A 20,012-nucleotide genomic window follows, 5' to 3' on the forward strand; every position below is an offset into this window, starting at 1 on the left:
AATGAGGGCTGTGCAATTGATGTCGTCTACATGGACTTTAGCAAGGCCTTTGAAAAGTTACCACATGGTAGGTTGTTACATAAGGTTAAATCTCACGGGATCCAGGGTGAGGTAGCCAAATGGATACAAAATTGGCTTGATGACAGAAGCCAGACGATGGTTGTAGAGGGTTGTTTTTCAAACTGCAGGCCCGTGACCAGTGGTGTACCTCAGGGATTGCTGTTGGGTCCACTGTTATTTGTCATTATATTAATGAGTTGGATGAGAATTTAGGCAGCATGGTTACTAAGTTTGCAGATGACACCAAGATTGGTGGCATAGTGGACAGTGAAGAAAGTTATCTAGGATTGCAACGGGATCTTGATCAATTGGGCCAGTGGGTGATGAATGACATATGGAGTTTCATTTAGATAAATGGGAGGTGATGCATTTTGGTAGATTGAACCAGGACAGGACTTACTCAGTTAATGGTAGAGGGTTGAGGAGAGTAATAGAACAAAGAGCTCTCAGAGTACAGGTTCATAGCTCCTTGAAAGTGGACTCTCAGGTGGACAGAGTGGTGAAGAAGTCATTCGGCATGCTTGGTTTCATTGGTCAGAACACTGAATACAGGAGTTGGGATGTTTTGTTGAAGTTGTACAAGACATTGATAAGGTCACATTTGGGATACTGTGTACAGTTCTGGTCACCCTATTATAGAAAGGATATTATTAAACTAGAAACAGTGCAAAAAAGATTTACTAGGATGCTACTGGGGCTCGATCATTTGAGTTATATGGAGAAGCTAGATAGACTGGGACTTTTTCCTCTGGAGCGTAGGAAGCTTAGGGGTGATTTTATAGAGGACTAATAAAATAATGAGAGGCATAGATCAGCTAGATAGTCAATATCTTTCCCCAAAGATAGGGGATTCTAAAACTAGAGGGCATAGGTTTAGGGTAAAAGGGGAGATATACAAAAGGAGGTGCAATTTTTTCACACAGGGGGTGAATTGGGACTAGCTTAGGGGTCAAAAAAAGGGGCAGCATGGACAAGTTAGGCTGAACGGCCAGTGTGCTTGCTGTAAACCTTTATGACTCTACAATTTTCCTGTTCCTGACTGTAAAGGGCCTACGTTCAATTTTGTCAATCTTTTTGTCTTTACATACCTATGGAAACTTTTACAGTCAGTTTTTATATTACCCGCTAGTTTATTTTCATACTTTATCCCCCCCACAACTCCACCTTCATCAATCCCTTGGTCCTCCTTTGCTCAATTTTAAAATGCTCCTAATTGTCAAGTATTTTTCTTTTTGTTTACTAATTTGTAGTATTCTTTTTTGAATCTAATACTATCTGCAATTTCCCCTGTAAGCAATGGTTTGGCCAGTTTCCTTACCACCCTTCCGCCAAATAAGAATAAACATTATTAGGAGTTAATCTATTCATTCCTTGAATGTCTGCCATTGCCTGTCCACTTTCTTCCTTTCAGTAATGTTTTCCAGTCTATTATAGCCATCACATGTGCAATATGCTCACATCATGCCACAAATGTTGGCAGCCACTCGGATTTTTGCATTCCACTGCCACCAGGATTATTTCTCCAGAGGATTGATTTATGCTTTTAAGCAATCATTGTGGTTCTAGAGAGGTTTTGACGATGATAGGTGACATATTTGAGCAGTCAGAGATAAAACCTCCTAGCTGCCCCTCTTTCTCTGCAAAGACGTTCAGATAGTGAATCATAAAATCACACAGAAGAAGCCCTTCAGCCCATCTAGTCTACACCAATATGTGAGAAATGCCTGTGATGTGGAGTTGCCAGCTTTGGACTGGAGTAGGCACAGCAAGTAGTCTCCCAAAATCTGAGACTCACTTGATTAAGGGTCAATGCTCCGAACGCTTGTGCTACCAAATAAAACTGTTGGCCTTTAATGTGGTGTTGTGAGACTACTTACTGAGAAATACCTTACCTACCTACCTAATCCGTTTTCCCAGCACTTGACCCATAGCACTGCGTGTTATATGTATTAGTTATGTTTTGTGAAGCTGATTGCAAAGTGCGATTGGTAATTGAATACTGTAAGGTTTAAGTTTTAAGGTTCAGTGCTAGGAACTAGGGTTGGTGGCTGGAACCTTTTGTTAAATCGACAAAACATTATTTCGTATTTAAAGCTATGTTAAAGCCACCGTAAATATTTAATCAAAAGGGCTTTTCACAAGTAGGTGTACTGAGTAAGGAATCTCATTGTCCGTTCTCATTGTAAAGTGTACCTGAGGCCTGACCTGATTCCCAATCCCAGCTCTTTCCTGTTTTCCCTACTACCTCTTGACTGCAGCATTCCAGGATGAGGAACTGATCCCATTCCAAGGAGGGAAAAGCAGGATGCACCAGGCCCTGATCTCGGGCATCTTCTTACCTGTCACACCCATTCCAGTCACCAAACCAGCTCACTGATTCCCATCCTCAACCCGCCGCTCCTCCAGCCTCAGTCCGCCAATATCCCACAATCCCCGGCAGGTTGCCAGCCGCTCTCCTCCAGTATCCCACAATACCGGGCACTGGCCCAGCTGAACTCTGCCGGGACTTCCCACAGCCCTAGGCACGCCCCCAACTACGGTCTGCCAGTATCCCACAATGCAGGACAAGGCTCTACTCAGTCTCCCGCATCCCGGAGTCTTCTTTCTCCCCCTGCGCCAGCCTACAACATCCCATAATTTCCAATGTGACAGCTCAAAATCATTACGTTAATATCCATAGGTCTCAACACCGTCAAATAATAAGTAACTTTTTTAAAGAAGTTCAATATAGGCGGGGCACCAAACTCTGGGAATTATGGGATTATGGCAGACTGGGCGAGAGGAACTCCGGAGGATTGTGGGATGTTGGCAGACTTGTCGGGAGGAATCCCGGTGCATTGTGGGATACTGGCAGACGAGCTGGGAGGTCCTCTTGAGGCAGGAGTCTGCAAAAAGTGTTTTGGCCGTGGGCGGTTATTTTGATTTGTGATTAAATGGAGCTGACCGTTGGTTTCATTGTTTTAGGGCAGGCTTCCTTCACACCATTCCCAGAGAAACCAGACTAACAGGGAGGCCCAGTTGGAGAATTGTGACGAACCAAACTGAAAAAAAACATAATTTCGAAAGAACTGGCCTCATGAAAATAACTGAGCACCCAGCAGCTTGGACTGAGGGTGCACCTTAAAGTAGCCCAAAGTGGAGTATCGTCAAAGAAAATATCACACTGAGTCAAAAGAAGGCAATATTAGGTCAGGAAACTTACAAACATCCTTTCAGCATTCCCCCCTCAGGATCTCAATTACTAATCAGAGCAGAGTTTTGTCAAAGAGGTGAGTTTTAAGTGTTTTTAAAAAATGTAAATGGGAGGGTAAAAATGCACAAAGGTGTGAGAAGGCGGAGTATTACAATCTGAGATACTGGAGGCAGGTATTTTGGAGATAAAGACAAAATATTGTGGAAACGGGAATCAGAAACTGATATTTTGGAGGTTTGTGGGGCTGCAGAGGAGGCTTAATGTGGGCAGGCATAGACTCACTGGGCTGAATGGCCTATTGTGAATGATCTAGTCCTTGTGTACAGTTGGGAATATGCACCTCGTGTGCAAGCTTATTCATATTCTTCATTTGTGTAAATGATGTTTCTGTGTATTGAATGATTACAGCACGGGTAAACCATTCGGCCCATCGGGTCTGTGCTGGCTCTGTGTAAGAGTGTGTTCAGTAAATGTGCCTCCTAGTTATAGAGGAATGTGAACACTGCGGGAGGTTGGCAGCAGAAGCGGTGTGTGGTTCTGGGTGGGTGGGGAAGTTTTGGCAGATGAATGCGGAAAGAGCAGGGCTGGGTGACAGCTCTCTCAGAGTCAGCACAGACAGGCTGGCTGGCTGGGATCCTCCTGTGCAGGGCGATTGACGCAGCTTCTGACCCGGAAACAGCTCAGCTTCAGGAGAGAAAGAAAAAGAGAGCGGGGGAGGGAGAGAAAGAAAGAGAGAGAGAAAGAGACTGAGGGGGGAGAGAGAGAGCGGCGGAGGGAAGGAGAGAGCCCGGGCTGCGGTACTGGGGCCCCGGGCTCTGCTGCAGCTCCAGCTCCAGCCCCGGCCCCGGCTCCGGGCAGGATGCGGCCCCGGGCTCCGGCTCCAGCATCGGGCTCGGCTCGGCTCCGCCGGCTCCCGGGCCGGGCCCACTCCGGGCAGCAGCTGCGGGATTTCTTGCGGGCCGGGCCCGGCCTTCGCTGCTCCTCCCGCGGCCTCCTGTCGCGGCCCGGGGACAGCCGGCTGCTGAGGCTGGAGCCGGCCCGGGGAGCGGGCTCCCGGGAGCCCGGCCTGGGCCGCGCCGAGCGGCTGCTGGAGGTGCTGGAGCTGGAGAGGCCGGGCAGCCCGCAGCCCCTCACCGCCCTCATCAGCCAGCGCGGCAAGGCCGAGATCTGGGGCCGCCAGGAGGCCGGGGACTGGCAGCTGCTGCAGGCCGCCCAGCTCAGCTCGCAGCCTGGGGCCCGCCTCCTGTCGGCCGCCTGGGACGGTCACTCCATCGCCTGGTGTGAGGAGAGGTCCCGGGCCGCCGGGCCACAGTGCTGCATCTGCAGCCGGAGCCTGAGCCTCGGCCTCGGGCCCGGCCTCAGCGGCCTGTCCCTGGGGGCTGTCCGCATCGTCATGCACAACAGCCCGGCCTGCAGGCTGCTGGCGGCTGGGGAGGCCATCTACCTGCTCCCTAGCAACTGCCCGGTGCCCAGCGAAGGCCCTAGCAACTGCCCGGTGCCCAGCGAAGGCCCTAGCAACTGCCCGGTGCCCAGCGAAGGCCCTAGCAACTGCCCGGTGCCCAGCGAAGGCCCTAGCAACTGCCCGGTGCCCAGCGAAGGCCCTAGCAACTGCCCGGTGCCCAGCGAAGGCCCTAGCAACTGCCCGGTGCCCAGCGAAGGCCCTAGCAACTGCCCGGTGCCCAGCGAAGGCCCTAGCAACTGCCCGGTGCCCAGCGAAGGCCCTAGCAACTGCCCGGTGCCCAGCGAAGGCCCTAGCAACTGCCCGGTGCCCAGCGAAGGCCCTAGCAACTGCCCGGTGCCCAGCGAAGGCCCTAGCAACTGCCCCATACCCGGCAACGGCCCTAGCAACTGCCCGGTGCCTGGCAACGGCCCTAGCCACTGCCCTGTGGCTGGCAACTGCCCTGTGGCTGGCAACAGCCCTAGCAACTGCCCGATGCCCAGTGATGGCCCTAGCCCCATGAGTAACGTGGCCAAGTGCATCCTGATCTGGGATTCCCAGGAGAATATGTTGATCATCACTAGCTTGGCCCAAGGAGTCCTGGGCACCAAGAGACTGCTCCCTGGGGACCATGATTTTAGGGGTCTGGTAGTGGGTACTGCAGGCCTTTTGACTTCCCTCCCGCTACTGGACATCAGGACAGTCTCCCCTTGTGCAACTGGGCTTCTGCTGGCCACAGGCGATGGAGAGGTCAGCTTGATTGGAAATGATGGGAATATCCGGCTCCTTTGCTGCCTGAATAGGAATCTCCAGGCCGAGGACTCAGTGATGATGGAGATCTGTGGGACCACCTTGGCCTGCACAGTGGGCAGGACGTTGCAAATGTTTGACACTGAGACAGGTAGGATGAAGGAGCAGATGACTCTGGATGTCCAGCCCCTGATACTACTGCCCTGCCGGGAAATTGGTGAGATCCAGCTGTTGGCAGAGGATGGTGTCTATGTCCTGGAAATTCAGTCTTGTCACTCCAATACCACATCGGGGTGGGGAAAGGATCAATACCAGGAGGCACTGGAGCAGCTGGTCTTGGAGGAAGCCTGCAAGTATTATCAAAAGAGGAGTTTGAGTCGCAGCAGGTTAACAGTGAAGAAGCTGAAAAGTGAAGCAATGTTCCAAGCGCCCATCACCCTCTGCTCCATCTTGGCGAACCAACTCCATCTCGGGAACACACGCCAATATAACCCGCAGACCAACAGCAAACTGCACAACATTATAGCAGGGGAAATACAAAGCTACATCAACTTGGAGGAGGCCAAGTCCTGTATTATAAATGGATCAGAGAATGAGGTGACCATTTACATGGAGGAAATAACTGATCAGGAGATTCAGAGGCTGCTCCATAGTCAGCTTGATGGAGAAGCTTTGGTCTATTTGAATTCCATTTTCAGCACGTTCCCAAGGCAAGCTTGGAAGGCTATCAAAAGGACTCTGCACTTGCACCAGGACAACGAAGGGTCCCTGTCCACCAGAGCCACTGCTGACCTGTGGAGGGTCATACTCAGTCCGAGTCTCCCACCTGATCAGGCTGCTACCAATGGGGTGGTGCCAGTCTTCGAGCTGATCTGCCGCCTGATCTACCGGTTCCACCCTAAGTGGCTGCCAAAGTTTGTGGAGCTAACGCAGCAGCACCTGGCTGCTTGCCGGAACTATGGGGGAAACGAGGGACCAGAGAATGCCCCTCTGTACAAGAGAGCTCTTTCTGTCATCCCACCAACCTGCGACGGTGGGGCCGGAGACTCCACAGACACAGTCATTGAACTCCTGCTGTGCAGCAGGAGGCCGAATGCCATAATCCAAGCAGTTCGGATCCTAATTGAGCAGAGGATGTGGCAAAGAGCAGTGGAGGCCACTCATAGGTTCTCTCAGCAAGGGCCCCTGCTGAAGAAGGAGCTGTTTGCTGCCATGCTGGTCCAGATCTCCCGGCACCGAGCCCTGGATTCATACTTGGAGGAGATTTGGGAACTGTGCCCTGAGGATGCCACAGTCGCAGACATACTTGACATCATCCTGAGATCTGCGCCTTCCTCAAGCTGTGAGCTAGGGCCCTATTCAAACGATAGTAATCAGCTGACCATCAGGCTCCTGCGGCCACTGCTGGCCAAAGTATTGACACGGGGTGCAGATCAGCAGAGCACAGACGTGGCTGAGGGGCTAAAGACGCTTGTGTTCCCTCCACCCACGCCACCCAGGCAGACAAAAGGGACTATTCAAAGCAGCCCTCTGAACTTTGAACCCAGCGCTGAGGCAAACAAGCCATTGTGAACACTACTGTATAAACACTGTGAAATACAAAAAGGTTTGCACTTTCTGCTGTGAGGTCAAGTCGGAACTTTCCCCAATGTATTGTTTATATATGCTGTTTAAAGATAGCAAGGAAATTTTATAATAATGCTGCACATGCTAAGGGACCACCCAGCTGGAGAATGTGAGAACAATGACATTTATAAGCTCCCTGCCCTCTTACCTGCTAATCACCAGGCAGGTCGGAGGTGGGCATGTATTCTGACACAGACAGTACTGGGTGGACTGTGGGCACAGAAACAGCTACTCACCTAAATGCCTTTCCTTTGAAGTAGATTATTAACAGTTTTGCCAATGCTTGCCCTCGATTTTAATTACACGCCGTATTATCCTTGCCTTTAATTTCATTGGGCTGAAACCCTTTGAAAAGTGGGGTTTGGGAGATGGTTGAGAGGGTATAGCCTGGAGTTGTATTACATTGGACACAAATTATCTGACTTAAGTTCAGAAAAGAATAAACAAATGTCTTATTTATCTTGAATGTATTTGCTACTGATATTTTGTTCTCCGATAATTATGTTTTGCATAAAGGTTTTACTTGTATTGGGATAGACCAAGGCTACCGTGTGATGCTGTTAACATGGTATCTGTGGCTTCGATTGTCCACTGCCAGAAGGGAGCACCTCCATGCAGGAGAGTGTACCTGATAGTGATGGACACGCTTAATACCTGTGATCTCCATAGTACGCACTAGCAGCTGAAAAAGTTTCTCAGCCCCAATGCATCATCAGAACAATCTGCCCCTTGTGTGTGACTGGCTTGAGAGGTTGGCAAACCGGGCCACTGAGGGTTTGAGCTCTTTGTTTCAGTCCTCCTTACCTGCTGTTACTATGACCTGGCTGGTAGGATTTATGGTCAGACACTGCCCTGCTGATTAAAAGCTATAAGGAGTGACCCTCAGAGGGCTCGCAGAACATGAAATTCCTTTTGCTCTTATTGTCTGAGGGTGAAATGTTTTCTGCAGGGATAATCCCGGTCGCATCTCCTTGCATAAAACTCTCCCCTTAATCACATCGTGCTGTTCTTTGCAGATGTGATTGGGAAAGGGCTGAATCTAGTATTAGTTCATAATACAGTAAAGTTAGACATTGTTCAACACTCAGTATTGCAGTATGACCAGGACTCTGTCTGCTGAGATGAAATGGGAATTCACTCAAATTGTTTGCATTGAGCAGTGATTTACGCAATGAGTTAACTGTTAGGAAAACTGGAAGTCAAAATTCTTGCTTATCTTCTCTCCCAATGGGTTCTCTCAACACTCTCACCCTCCGTTACGGAGTAAGCACTGCTCAATGCCTGTTACCTTCTGAAGCACTTCCAATCAATCAATCTTCAGCATCAAATCTTTGAAATGCTGCTTGTCCTTATCCAGTTTTATCATCTGTTTTTATATTTTGGTTTGAAAGGAGAGGCAGGTTAGGGTCAGATAATCAAAATATAATGAGCCGTGCAGTCAACAGAAGTGGGCAAGGAAGATCACACCATTACTCTGTGATGCTGCTGGATCCTCTGCCCAGGTGGAGTGGGTTGAGGACAGTGAGTGAAATCTTGGTTAACCTGGATTCAGGGGAAGTGGGTGGAGAGCAGTCAGGACTCCGATCCCAAGACCATGTCAGTGACTACTTTCCCACTGCCTCTGTCCATATTAGAATATCAAATGAACGTTGTTTGATTTATTGTGTGTCAGGTGCATATTGAGATATTGTTTCTTGTGCGCCGTACAGACGAAACATACTGCCCATAGAGTACATGGGGGAGAAGGAAAGGAGAGGTGCAGAATAGGCAATTGCTAGGATGCAGCCTGCAAAAGAATGGTTTTGGACCTTGGCATCTCAGCAAGAGTAAAGCTTTGAGACTTCCTGTATGGTGAAGAATCCATTGCATCTAGGGCGCTGTAAGAGTCCATGCCTTTCATAGAAGGGAAAGCACTGGACTGTTTGAACAATTGCTTTATGCATGCCCTTACTCCTCTTTCATAGAGTCATAGAAAAACTACAGCACAAACAGGCCCTTCAGCCCACAAGTTGTGCCAATCATATTTCTACCTACTAGGTTTACCTATAACCCTCAATCCTATTAAGTCCCATGTACTCATCTAGAAGTCTCTTAAAAGACCCTATCGAATTTGCCTCCACCACCACTGACGGCCGCCGACTCTACTCACCCACCACCTCTAACATCTCCTCTGTACCTACTCCTCAGTACCTTAAACCTGTGTCCTCTTGTGGCAGCCAGTTCAGCCCTGGGAAAAAGCCTCTGAGAATCCATCCGATCAATATCTCTCAACATCTTGTACACCTCTATCAGGTCCCCTCTCATCATTCATCTCTCCAAGAAGAAAAGACCGAGCTCTCTTAACCTATCCTCATAAGGCATGCCACCCAATCTAGGTAACATCCTTGTAAATCTCCTGTGCACCCTTCCAATGGCTTCCACATCCTTCCTGTAATGAGGCGACCAGAACTGAGCACAGTACTCCAGGTACGGTCTGACCAGGGTCTTATACAGCTGCAGCATTATCTCCTGACTCCTAAACTCAATTCCTCGACTGATGAAGGCCAGTACACCATACACCACCTTAACCACATCCTCGACCTGCAAAGCCGATTTGAGAGTCCTATGAACTCGGACCCCAAGATCCTTCTGATCTTCCACACTGCTAAGAGTCTTTCCCTTAATATTATATTCCTCCATCTCATTGGACCTGCCAAAATGTACCATTTATCCGGGTTGAAGTCTATCTGCCACTTCTCCGCCCAGTCTTGCATTCTATGTATGTCTCGTTGCAACTTCTGACATCCCTCCAAACTATCCACAACACCTCCCAACCTTCGTGTCATCGGCAAACTTACTAACCCATCCCTCCACTTCCTCATCCGGGTCATTTATAAAAATCACAAACAGCAAGTCCCAGAACAGATCCCTGGGGCACTCCACTGGTGAGCGACCTCCATGCAGAAAAAGACCCTTCTACAACAGCTCTCTGCCTTCTGTGGGCAAGCCAGTTCTGGATCCACAAAGCAACGTCCCCTTGGATCCCATGCCCCCTTGCTTTCTCAATAAGCCTTGCATGGGAGACAAACCACATCCACCGCTCTTCCTTCGTCAATGTGTTTAGTCACATTTTCAAAAAACTCAACCAGGCTCGTAAGACATGACCTGCCTTTAACAAAGCCTTGCTGACTACTTTTGATCATACTATAAATGTTCATAAATGCTGTCTCTCAGGATCTCTTCCATCAAGTTACCAACAACTGAGGTTAGACTCACCAGTCGATAATTTCCTGGGCTATCTCTATTCCCTTTCTTGAATATAGGAACCACATCCGCAATCCTCCGGAACCTCTCCTGTCTCCACCGATGACACAAAGATCATCGCCAGAGGCTCTGCAATCTCTTCCCTCACCTCCCACTGTAACATAGGGTACATCCCATCCGGCCCCGGCGACTTATCTGTCTTGATGCTATTCAAAAGCTCTAACACATCCTCTTTCTTAATGTCAACATACTCAAGCTTTTCAGTCCGCTGCAAGCCTGCACTACAACCACCAAAATCTTTTCCACTGTGAATACCGAAGTATTTATTGAGCACCTCTGCTATTTCTACTAGTTCTTTACAAACTTTCCCACTGTCACATTTTATAGGTCCTATTCCTTCACACCTCATCCTTTTACTCTTAACATATTTGTGGAACGCCTTAGGGTTTTCCTTAATCTTACCTGCCAAGGCTTTCTCTTGACCCCTTCTGGCTCTCCTAATTTCCTTCTTAAGTTCCTTCCTACAAGCTGTATATTCCTCTAGATTCCTAACATTACCTAGCTCCCTGAACCTTTTGTACACTTTTTCTTTGACTAGATTCGTTACAACTTTCGTTCCTGTAATATACCAAAACCTCCCTGTCTCATCGGAACATTGTCGTGCAGAACTCCAGACAAATATTCCTTGAAAATCTGCCACCTTACTTCGGTACATTTTCCTGAGAATACCTCCTTCCAATTTACATCTCTAATTTCCTGCCTGATGGCTTCATATTTCCCCTTACTCCAGATAAACACTTTCCTAGCTTGCCTGATCCTATCTCTCTCCAATGCTAGTATAAAGGAGATAGAGTTATGATCTCTATCCCCAAAATGCTCTCCCACTGAGAGATCTGACACCTGTCCAGGTTCATTACCCAATACCAGATCGAGTACAGCCTCTTGTAGGCTTATCCACGTACTGTGTCAGGAAACCCTCCTGAGCACACTTAACAAACTCCTCCCCATCCAAACCCCTTACCCGAGGGATATTCCTCAATGCCTCTTCCTTTTTTGCCCCGCAGTTACTTGTTTGACAGATAAGAATGAAGATAGTCGTAAGGCTGTTTGCTTGTACCCCAGTTGACATGGTCATGTGTTCGAGTCAGTAAGGCTTAAGCAATCCCTATTGCTGCACGTGCACATAATTAAATGAATGTTAGGGATGGTATCCCAAATGTTTCCTTATTCTCCAAATAAATCAGAAGCACTGTTTTGTTGATGGAATCCTCGACTTCCTCATTTAAAATATCAAATTCTTTTAAGTATTTGAGTGTTTGTACCTGTTGCGCAATAATTTTTTGTAATTTAACTTTTCAATATGTTTCTCAGGGATTCCTTTAGTATTGTGAGGAGATCAAAAAGGGTTTGGGGAATGCTGCTCTACGCTGTCCCCCATCAAAAACTCCAGGACAAGTGCAGCAAGGGTCAGATACAGAATAAAGCTCACTCTAAATTGTCCCCCACCAAACACTCTCAGGACAGGTACAGTAAGGGTTAGATACAGAGTAAAGCTCATTCTACTGTGTCCCCATCAAATGCTCCCAGGACAGGTACAGCATGGGATTATATAGAGTAAAGCTCTCTCTGCACTCTCCTCCATCGAACACTCCCAGGACAGGTACAGCATGGGGTTAGATACAAAGTAAAGCTCCCACGTGACCATTCATTGATGTAAATTAAACCCCCTCTTTTGCTGAGATGTCATCTATCAGTGGAGTGTGACTAACAATATCTTGTTTCAAATTGTTGACATGATGTTGTCTGGGCTCGTGATCCTTTGGTATTGAGTTGGAATTTTCACAAAGTAATTTCACATGCTGCTGATTACAGTCTGTAGAATGCACAATCACTGCAAACTGGAGTAGAACCAGGCTACAAAACAGGAGTTAAACAGACTATTTGAACTGATGAAACAATTCCTCTAGGGGATTTTCACATAAAGTAAAATCTGCTTTCATGTAAGATTAACAGCACAGAAACTGGTCCAACCAGACTGTACCAGTGTTATTGCTCATACAGGCTTCCTCCCAACCTATTTCCATCTAACCCTCCGTCAACCCTACCCGGTTTCTATCTACCTCATTTCATTCTCCAGCTTCCCATAAACGTGTCCATGATATTTATCTCAACTACTTTTGTGGCAAGGAGTTCTACAGCCTTGCCCTTCTCTGGAAAATATAGATTTCTCCAAATTCCTTCTTTGATTTATCTGTCATTTATTTGTTCTCATTTTTAAGTTCTGTATAACTTTCTACATTATCGACTTTGAGTGAAGTCATATTTTTTGCCAAAATTAGCTGCCGTTAGATTATGTTGTATCTTCTGACATCTGAATAATTTTATAAACAGGTGACAGGGAGGGATTTGTTTTACTTGTTTTACTCTGAAGGGTAAACTCCACAAAGACATTCTCCCCATGTCTGGGTGGGTTTACTCCAGGTGCTCCAACTGCTCCCCACAGTCCAAAGATGCGCAGGTTAGCCAGGATTGGCCAAGATAAATTGTTTCTCAGTATCCCAAGATGTTTAGGGTAATGGATTAGCCATGGTAAATGTGTGAGGTTACAGGGATAAGGTGGGGAGAGGGCCTGGTTAAGTCACTCTGTTGGTGTAAACTCGATGGGCCAAATGGTGTCTTCTGCACTACAGGGATTCAATGATACTGTGATCAAATGAGAAGTGTAGCTGTATTTCCCTACTGTGGTATGGTGTGACGTGAAAGGATGAAACACTCAAGGTAGGGCTTGGCCTTCCATTGTCCATAAATGCAGAAAGTGATAGATCAGGAGGAAGAAATCATTTTTCAAGTGTGCAGTAAGTCATAAAATGTGGCAGGAAAAATGTTAACCAAATGAATTGTTGCCAAAATCGAAGGAGTAGTGTACCGAAACTTAAGATATCTAGTTTAATATAAAAAGACAATTGTTATTGGGGCCATGACATAAAATTACTAAACTCAAGATTAAGATGTAACTGAAGAGGAGGGCCTGTTTCATCAATAAAACTGACATCTTTATAGATTTGGAATGCAATGTTACGAAATTTTCTGATACTGAAATATACATTTTCTCTTACCATGTGTACATTTGGCTCAATTTCTAATACAGCCTTAAACATTTCACTCACATGGTCCTGGTTCTGTCATTGGCTGCAGTGTCCCTGCCAGAACACTGCCGCATCTGGGGTTAGTTTCACACAGAGCAGTGGGGTGGTTAGTCTGTGGAGCTCACGGCGCTCTGACTGAAATGAATCTCATTCAACACAATTGCAATTTTTCAGAGGAGCAATTTTTAAAAATGAAAAATGTGGGTTAATTTGAGTGAACCATTAACTCGGAAACTGGGTTTCTGGAGATTGCTGAGACTGCGAGATTCTGCCATGGAGTGATTGAAATAAAGAATGTTGATGGATTTAAGGGGGTGAAGCAGAAGGGGATGGGGACAGGGTGAGAAGAGGTAATAGGTTGTTGCGGAGTATAAACACAAATGTAGACAGGTAGGCTGAACAACCAACTTCTGTGTTGTAAGTTCAATGTATTTGTAGGAATTTCTGGGAAAAGCTGATGCTGGGTGTTTAATTGGCCTTTGCAGTCTTCCCCCACATAAAATAAAAGTGAAGTAAAATCAGTGTGTTGGGTGCCATCTGTATGATCTCCAACTTGGGCGAAGGGCCACGGTGGAGCTAATACTATGAAAGAGTGCAACATGATGCAAGAAGACATTAGAACGTTTGCAGATTCAGGCCAGTTTTATCAGGGCACTTTATTGATTGGGTAGTTAAATGACGAATGAACTTTAATGGGGGAAAATAGAACCGTAATCTACATCTTGGTCATACAAATTTTTTTAAATCATTCATGGGATGTGATGTCACTGACGAGGCCAGAATTTATTGCCTATCCTGAATGACCCTTGAGAATGAGGTGGTCAACAAGAAGGGTAAAGGGGCGCATGGCTGCCATTGGCCAAGAGCCGGTCTGTTGGAGCATTCGCCAAATTACAGCAAGACAAAGTCACCCGAAAACTAGTCCTGATTTTCATCACGATTGGAAATGCCAACCTTTTGGGAAGGTTAGCATTCTGTGGTGCAATCTGGAGTTATCTAGCAATACAGACTGAGTTCTGATCAAGACCACAAGAAACTACAAAGGCCTGTGAATGAAGCCCAGTGCATCTCACAAACCAGCCTCACATCCATTGACTCCATCTGCACTTCCTGCTGCCTCGGCAAAGCAGCCAGCGTAATTAAGTACACTACTCACCCTGGACATTCTCCCTTGCACCTTCTCCCCTATGTACTTTATGAATGATATGTTTTATCTGTATAGCACACAAGAAACAATACTTTTCACTGTGTGTGACAATAAATCAATTCAACTCAAAACATGGAACTTGTCTTCTAATGTCAACATCACCCCTCAAAAGTTGAGGGGAGGCTAGATGAATGGACCAAGTGTTTGCAAGAAATGTATGGAAGGACAGCCATGCAGGTTTGCTTCTAGGCTGAAAGCTTCTGCTGTACTGATTGTCTTTGCATACTGGGTTTCAGAGTAAATCAATAAATTATAGAAGAAAGTATACATCTGAGTAGCTTGTTAAATGTCAATCAAATTGCTAGGGGTCTGGAGTCACATGTAGGCCAGAGCGGGTAAGGATGACAGATTTCCTTCCCTAAAAAACATGGGCTTTTACAACAATCCAGCAGGTTCATGGTCATTGACACAGGTATTAGTGTTTTATTCCAGATTTATTCATTGGATTTAAATTCTCCATCTACTCCCATGGTGGAATTTGTACTTGAGTCTTTATACCCTACAACATGAACCACAACGTTGCATATGCCTGGATTGAAAGTGATCTCAGGATACAAGTTAAGGAATCATTAAATATCAGTAAAACAATTAAAAAGCACTGATTTATTTTTTTGGAATATGGAATTCAGAAGTGGAACCCTGGCCACACCACAATTAAGAGGGCAGTGTACAGTTCTGGTTTCGAGGCTCTGAAACAGGCATGGGATCAAGATTAGAGTGCATTATAGACACTCATAAATCCAATTGGGAAAGGAAGTAGAACTCACAGTGGTTTGAATGTGGAACTTGCTACCACAGGAAGTGGTTGAGGTAAATAGATGCTTTCAAAAAGAAACTTGAAGAGTACATGAAAGAAAAGGGAATCGAAATTTGTATTGAAAGGCCGAGATGATGTCATAGAATGGGAGGAAATTCATGTCATATAAGAAATGGTTGAGGACTTTGGATCTGTAGTTGTTGGAGCTTAGAAGGATGAGGGGGAATCGTATTGAGACATACAGCATACGGTGAGGCCTGGATAAACTGGACATAGCTGTTTCCACTAGTAGGAAAAAGTAGAACCAAAGGACACAACCTCAGGGTAAAGAGATGATCCTTTAAAACAAAGATGAGGAGGAATTTCTTCAGCCAGAGAGTGGTGAATCTGTGGAACTCTGCCGCAAAAGGCTGTGGAGGCCAGATCATTGAGTGTCTTTAAGACAGAGATAGATGGGTTCTTGATTAAGAGGAGGATCAGGGGTTATGGGAAAAAGACAGGAGAATGGGATGAGAAAAATATCAGCCATGATTGAGTCTGCTCCAGCATTCAATGGGCCCAGTGGTTTAATTCTGCTCCTATGTCTTATGGTCATGTGGAACACAAAGTGTAGGCTAAGTGTGCTGAATGGCCTGATTCAGTATGGTTTACTTCGTAAGCTAAAAGAATTTAAATATTTCAGCCTCACCAGATTGACAGTTCCTCTTATTGGGGAATATAAACAATATCCTTTTGAACTGAACTGATCTGATTTATTATTATCACATGTATTTGCATGCAGTTAAAAGTATCGTTTCTTGTGCGCTATACAAACAAAGCATGCTGTTCGTAGAGAAGGAAAGGACAGAGTGTGGAACTGATTGAAAGGAAGATGAAAGGTTAGATTAATGCTACCACCCGATTTAGCCAAAACAGTATTCAAAGCAGGCAGATCCACTTTGTTGAGCCTGTGTGCTTCATCTACGCAAAGACTTCATTTTAAGATATTTCTGCCTATGCAATTACATTTAAATGCCAAGCTTGAAAAAATTAACCACCTCAGCTTTAACTTGACTGCGTGTTAAAAGTCAGGAGGCATGCTGGGTCAGCTAGAAATTGACTGCAATTTTGAAAAGTACAATGCAAGCAAAACAAGCCCTTTATAAGAACTAGGAGCTGGAGTAGGCCATCTGGCCCTTCGAGCCTGCTCTGCCATTCAACAAGATCATGACTGATCTTTTCGTGGACTCAGCTCCACTTACCCACCCACTCAGCATAACCCTTAGTTCCTTTACTTGTTCAAAAATTTATCTATACTTGCCTTAAAAACATTCAATGAGGGAGCCTCAACTGCTTCACTGGGCAGGGAATTCCACAGATTCGCAACCGTTTGTGTGAAGAAGTTCATCCTCAACTCAGTCCCAAATCTGCTTCTCCTTATTTTGAGGCTATACACTCTCATTCCAGTTTCACCCGCCAGTGGAAACAACTTCCCTGCTTCTATCTTATCTGCTCCCTTCATAATCTTATATGTTTCTGTAAGATCTCCTCTCATTCTTCGAAATTCCAATGAGTGTAGCCCCAGTCTACTCAGTCTCTCCTCATAAGCCAACCCCCTCAATCCAGAATAAACCTAGTGAATCTCCTCTAGACCCCCTCCAGTGTCAGTATATCCTTTCTCAAGTAAGGAGACCAAAACTACACAATACTCCAGGTGTGGCCTTATCAGCACCTTATACAGCTTCAACATAACCTCACTGTTTTTAAACTCCACCCTTATAGCAATGAAGGACAAAATTGGGCGGCACGGTAGCGCAGTGGTTAACACTGCTGCTTCACAGTTCCAGGGACCTGGGTTTGATTCCCGGTTTGGATCACTGTCTGTGTGGAGTTTGCACATTCTCCTCGTGTCTGCATGGGTTTCCCCAGGTGCTCTGGTTTCCTCCCACAGTCCAAAAATGTGCAGGTTTGGTTTGATTGGCCAAGCTAAAGTTGTCCCTTAGTGTCCTGAGGTGCGTAGGATAGAGGGATAAGTGGGTAAAATATGTAGGGATATGGGGGTAGGGCCTAGGTGGGATTGTGGTTGGTGCATCTTGATAGGCCGAATGGCCTCTTTCTGTACTGTAAGGTTTCTATGATGATTTCTTTGAAAATTCCATTTGTCGTCTTAATTACCTGCTGCAACTGCAAACCAACTCCTTGTGATACCTGCACAAGGACATCCAGATCCCTCTGAACAGCAGTATACTGCAATTTTTTATCATTTAAATAATAGTCCGCTTTACTGTTATTCCTACCAAAATGGATGACCTCACATTTACCAACATTGTACTCCATCTGCCTGACCCTCACGCACTCATTTAGACTATCTACATCCCTTTGCAGACTTTCAGCATCCTCTGCACACTTTGCTCTGCCACTCATTTTAGTGCCATCTGTGAATTTTGACACACTACACTTGGTCCCCAACGCCAAATCATCTATGTAAATCGTAAACAATTGCAGTCCCAACACTGATCCCTGATGCACACCACTAGTCACTGATCGTCAACCAGAAAAACACTGATTTACCTCCACTCTTTGCTTTTTGTTAGTTAACCAATCCTCAATCCATACTAATACATTACCCCTAACACCATGCACCTTTATCTTATGTCGCAGCCTTTGGTGCAGCACCTTGTCAAATGCCTTCTGGAAATCCAGATAACCACATCTACAGGTTCCCTATTGTCCACTGCACATGTAATGTTCTCAAAGAATTCCACCAAATTAGACAAACTTGACCTTCCCTTCATGAATCCATGCTGCGTCTTATCAATAAATCAAAGTTTTTCATAAACAACATCTGTGAGATTGGTTTCTCTAAGTTAGAGACAGCATATGCCACACAATTTCAATAACTCAATAAGGATTGATATATTGTGGAACTGTGTGTTCAGCTGGCAGTCTGTTTTCACCAGTACAGGACTGCAGAAGAAGTTGGTCTCTCTCGCTCGCTCACAAACTCTCACTCTCTCTCTCACGCTCTCTTTTTCTTGTTCTCTCTCATTCTCTCTCTCTCTGTCGCTGTCTCTCTCTGTCGCTGTCTCTCTCTGTCGCTGTCTCTCTCTGTCGCTGTCTCTCTCTCTCTCTCTCGCTCTCTCTCGTTCTCTCTCTCACTTGCTGTATTTCTCTCTCTCGCTCTCTCTCTCTTTCCCATTATCTCTCGCTCTCTCATTCTCTCACTCTCTCTCTCTTGCACTCTATCTCTCTTTCCCTTGTGCTCTCTCTCGCTCTTTTTTGTCATTCTCTCGCTCTCTCTCGCACTGTCTCTCTTTCTCTCGCACTCTCTCACTCTCGCTCTTTATCTCGCTCTCGCTTGTTGTTTCTCTCGCTGTCTCTTTCTAGCTCTCTCACTCACCCCCCTTCGCCCTCCCTCGCTCTCGCCCTCCCTCACTCTCGCCCTCTTTCTCTCTCGCCCTCTTTCTCTCTCGCCCTCTTTCTCTCTCGCCCTCTTTCTCTCTCGCCCTCTTTCTCTTTCTCGCCCTCTCCCTCGCCCTCGCCCCCTCCCTCGCCCTCGCCCCCTCCCTCGCTCTCGCCCCCTCCCTCGCTCTCGCCCCCTCCCTCGCTCTCGCCCCCTCCCTCGCTCTCGCCCCCTCCCTCGCTCTCGCCCCCTCCCTCGCTCTCGCCCTCGCTCTCTCCCTCGCCCTCTCCCTCGCTCTCGCCTCCTCCCTCGCTCTCGCCTCCTCCCTCGCTCTCGCCCCCTCCCTCGCTCTCGCCCCCTCCCTCGCTCTCGCCCCCTCCCTCGCTCTCGCCCCCTCCCTCGCTCTCGCCCTCGCTCTCTCCCTCGCCCTCTCCCTCGCTCTCGCCCTCTCCCTCGCTCTCGCCCTCTCCCTCGCTCTCGCCCTCTCCCTCGCTCTCGCCCTCTCCCTCGCTCTCGCCCTCTCCCTCGCTCTCGCCCTCTCCCTCGCTCTCGCTCTCGCCCTCGTCCTCTCCCTCTCCCTCGCTGTTCGCTCTCGCCCTCTCCCTCGCTCTCGCCCTCTCCCTCGCTCTCGCCCTCTCCCTCGCTCTCTCCCTCGCTCTCGCCCTCTCCCTCGCTCTCGCCCTCTCCCTCTCCCTCGCCCTCTCCCTCGCCCTCTCCCTCTCCCTCGGTCTTGCCCTCTCCCTCACTCTCGCCCTCTCTCTCCCTCGCTCTCGCCCTCTCCCTCGCTCCCGCGCTCTCGCCCTCCCTCTCCCTCGCTCGCCCTCCCTCTCGCTCTCGCCCTCCCTCTCCCTCGCTCTCGCCCTCCCTCTCCCTCGCTCTCGTCCTCCCTCTCCCTCGCTCTCGCCCTCCCTCTCCCTCGCTCTCGCCCTCTCTCTCCCTCGCTCTCGCCCTCTCTCTCCCTCGCTCTCGCCCTCTCTCTCCCTCGCTCTCGCCCTCCCTCTCCCTCGCTCTCGCCCTCCCTCTCCCTCGCTCTCGCCCTCCCTCTCCCTCGCTCTCGCCCTCCCTCTCCCTCGCTCTCGCTCTCGCCCTCCCTCTCCCTCGCTCTCGCCCTCCCTCTCCCTCGCTCTCGCCCTCCCTCTCCCTCGCTCTCGCCCTCCCTCTCCCTCGCTCTCGCCCTCCCTCTCCCTCGCTCTCGCCCTCCCTCTCCCTC

General features: G+C 47.6%; 2 protein-coding genes across 2 annotated transcripts in view; one reads left to right on the top strand and one right to left on the bottom strand.

Annotated features, from left to right (window-relative positions):
- armh3 (armadillo like helical domain containing 3) overlaps positions 1-2,547 on the bottom strand; it is a 170,020-nt gene extending 167,473 nt beyond the window's left edge. The window contains exon 1 of the mRNA XM_080205969.1: positions 2,400-2,547. The gene's annotated coding sequence lies outside the window, so the exon portion shown is untranslated. The remainder of the gene's footprint in view (positions 1-2,399) is intronic.
- Positions 2,548-4,091: 1,544 nt separating this feature from the next.
- LOC145354531 (BLOC-2 complex member HPS6-like) lies at positions 4,092-7,603 on the top strand. The gene has a single exon (XM_080205970.1). The coding sequence runs from the start codon at positions 4,113-4,115 to the stop codon at positions 7,011-7,013; it is 2,901 nt and encodes a 966-aa protein (XP_080062096.1). The 5' UTR covers positions 4,092-4,112; the 3' UTR covers positions 7,014-7,603.
- The last annotated feature ends 12,409 nt before the right edge of the window (positions 7,604-20,012 follow it).

The sequence above is a fragment of the Carcharhinus amblyrhynchos genome, chromosome 17 (assembly GCF_965287045.1).
Source record: "Carcharhinus amblyrhynchos chromosome 17, sCarAmb.v2.hapA, whole genome shotgun sequence".
Classification (NCBI taxonomy): domain Eukaryota; kingdom Metazoa; phylum Chordata; class Chondrichthyes; order Carcharhiniformes; family Carcharhinidae; genus Carcharhinus; species Carcharhinus amblyrhynchos.

Coding starts and splice junctions, on each gene's coding strand:
- LOC145354531 (XM_080205970.1), top strand. CDS start 4,113: ATGCGGCCCCGGGCTCCGGCTCCAGCATCGGGCTCGGCTCGGCTCCGC.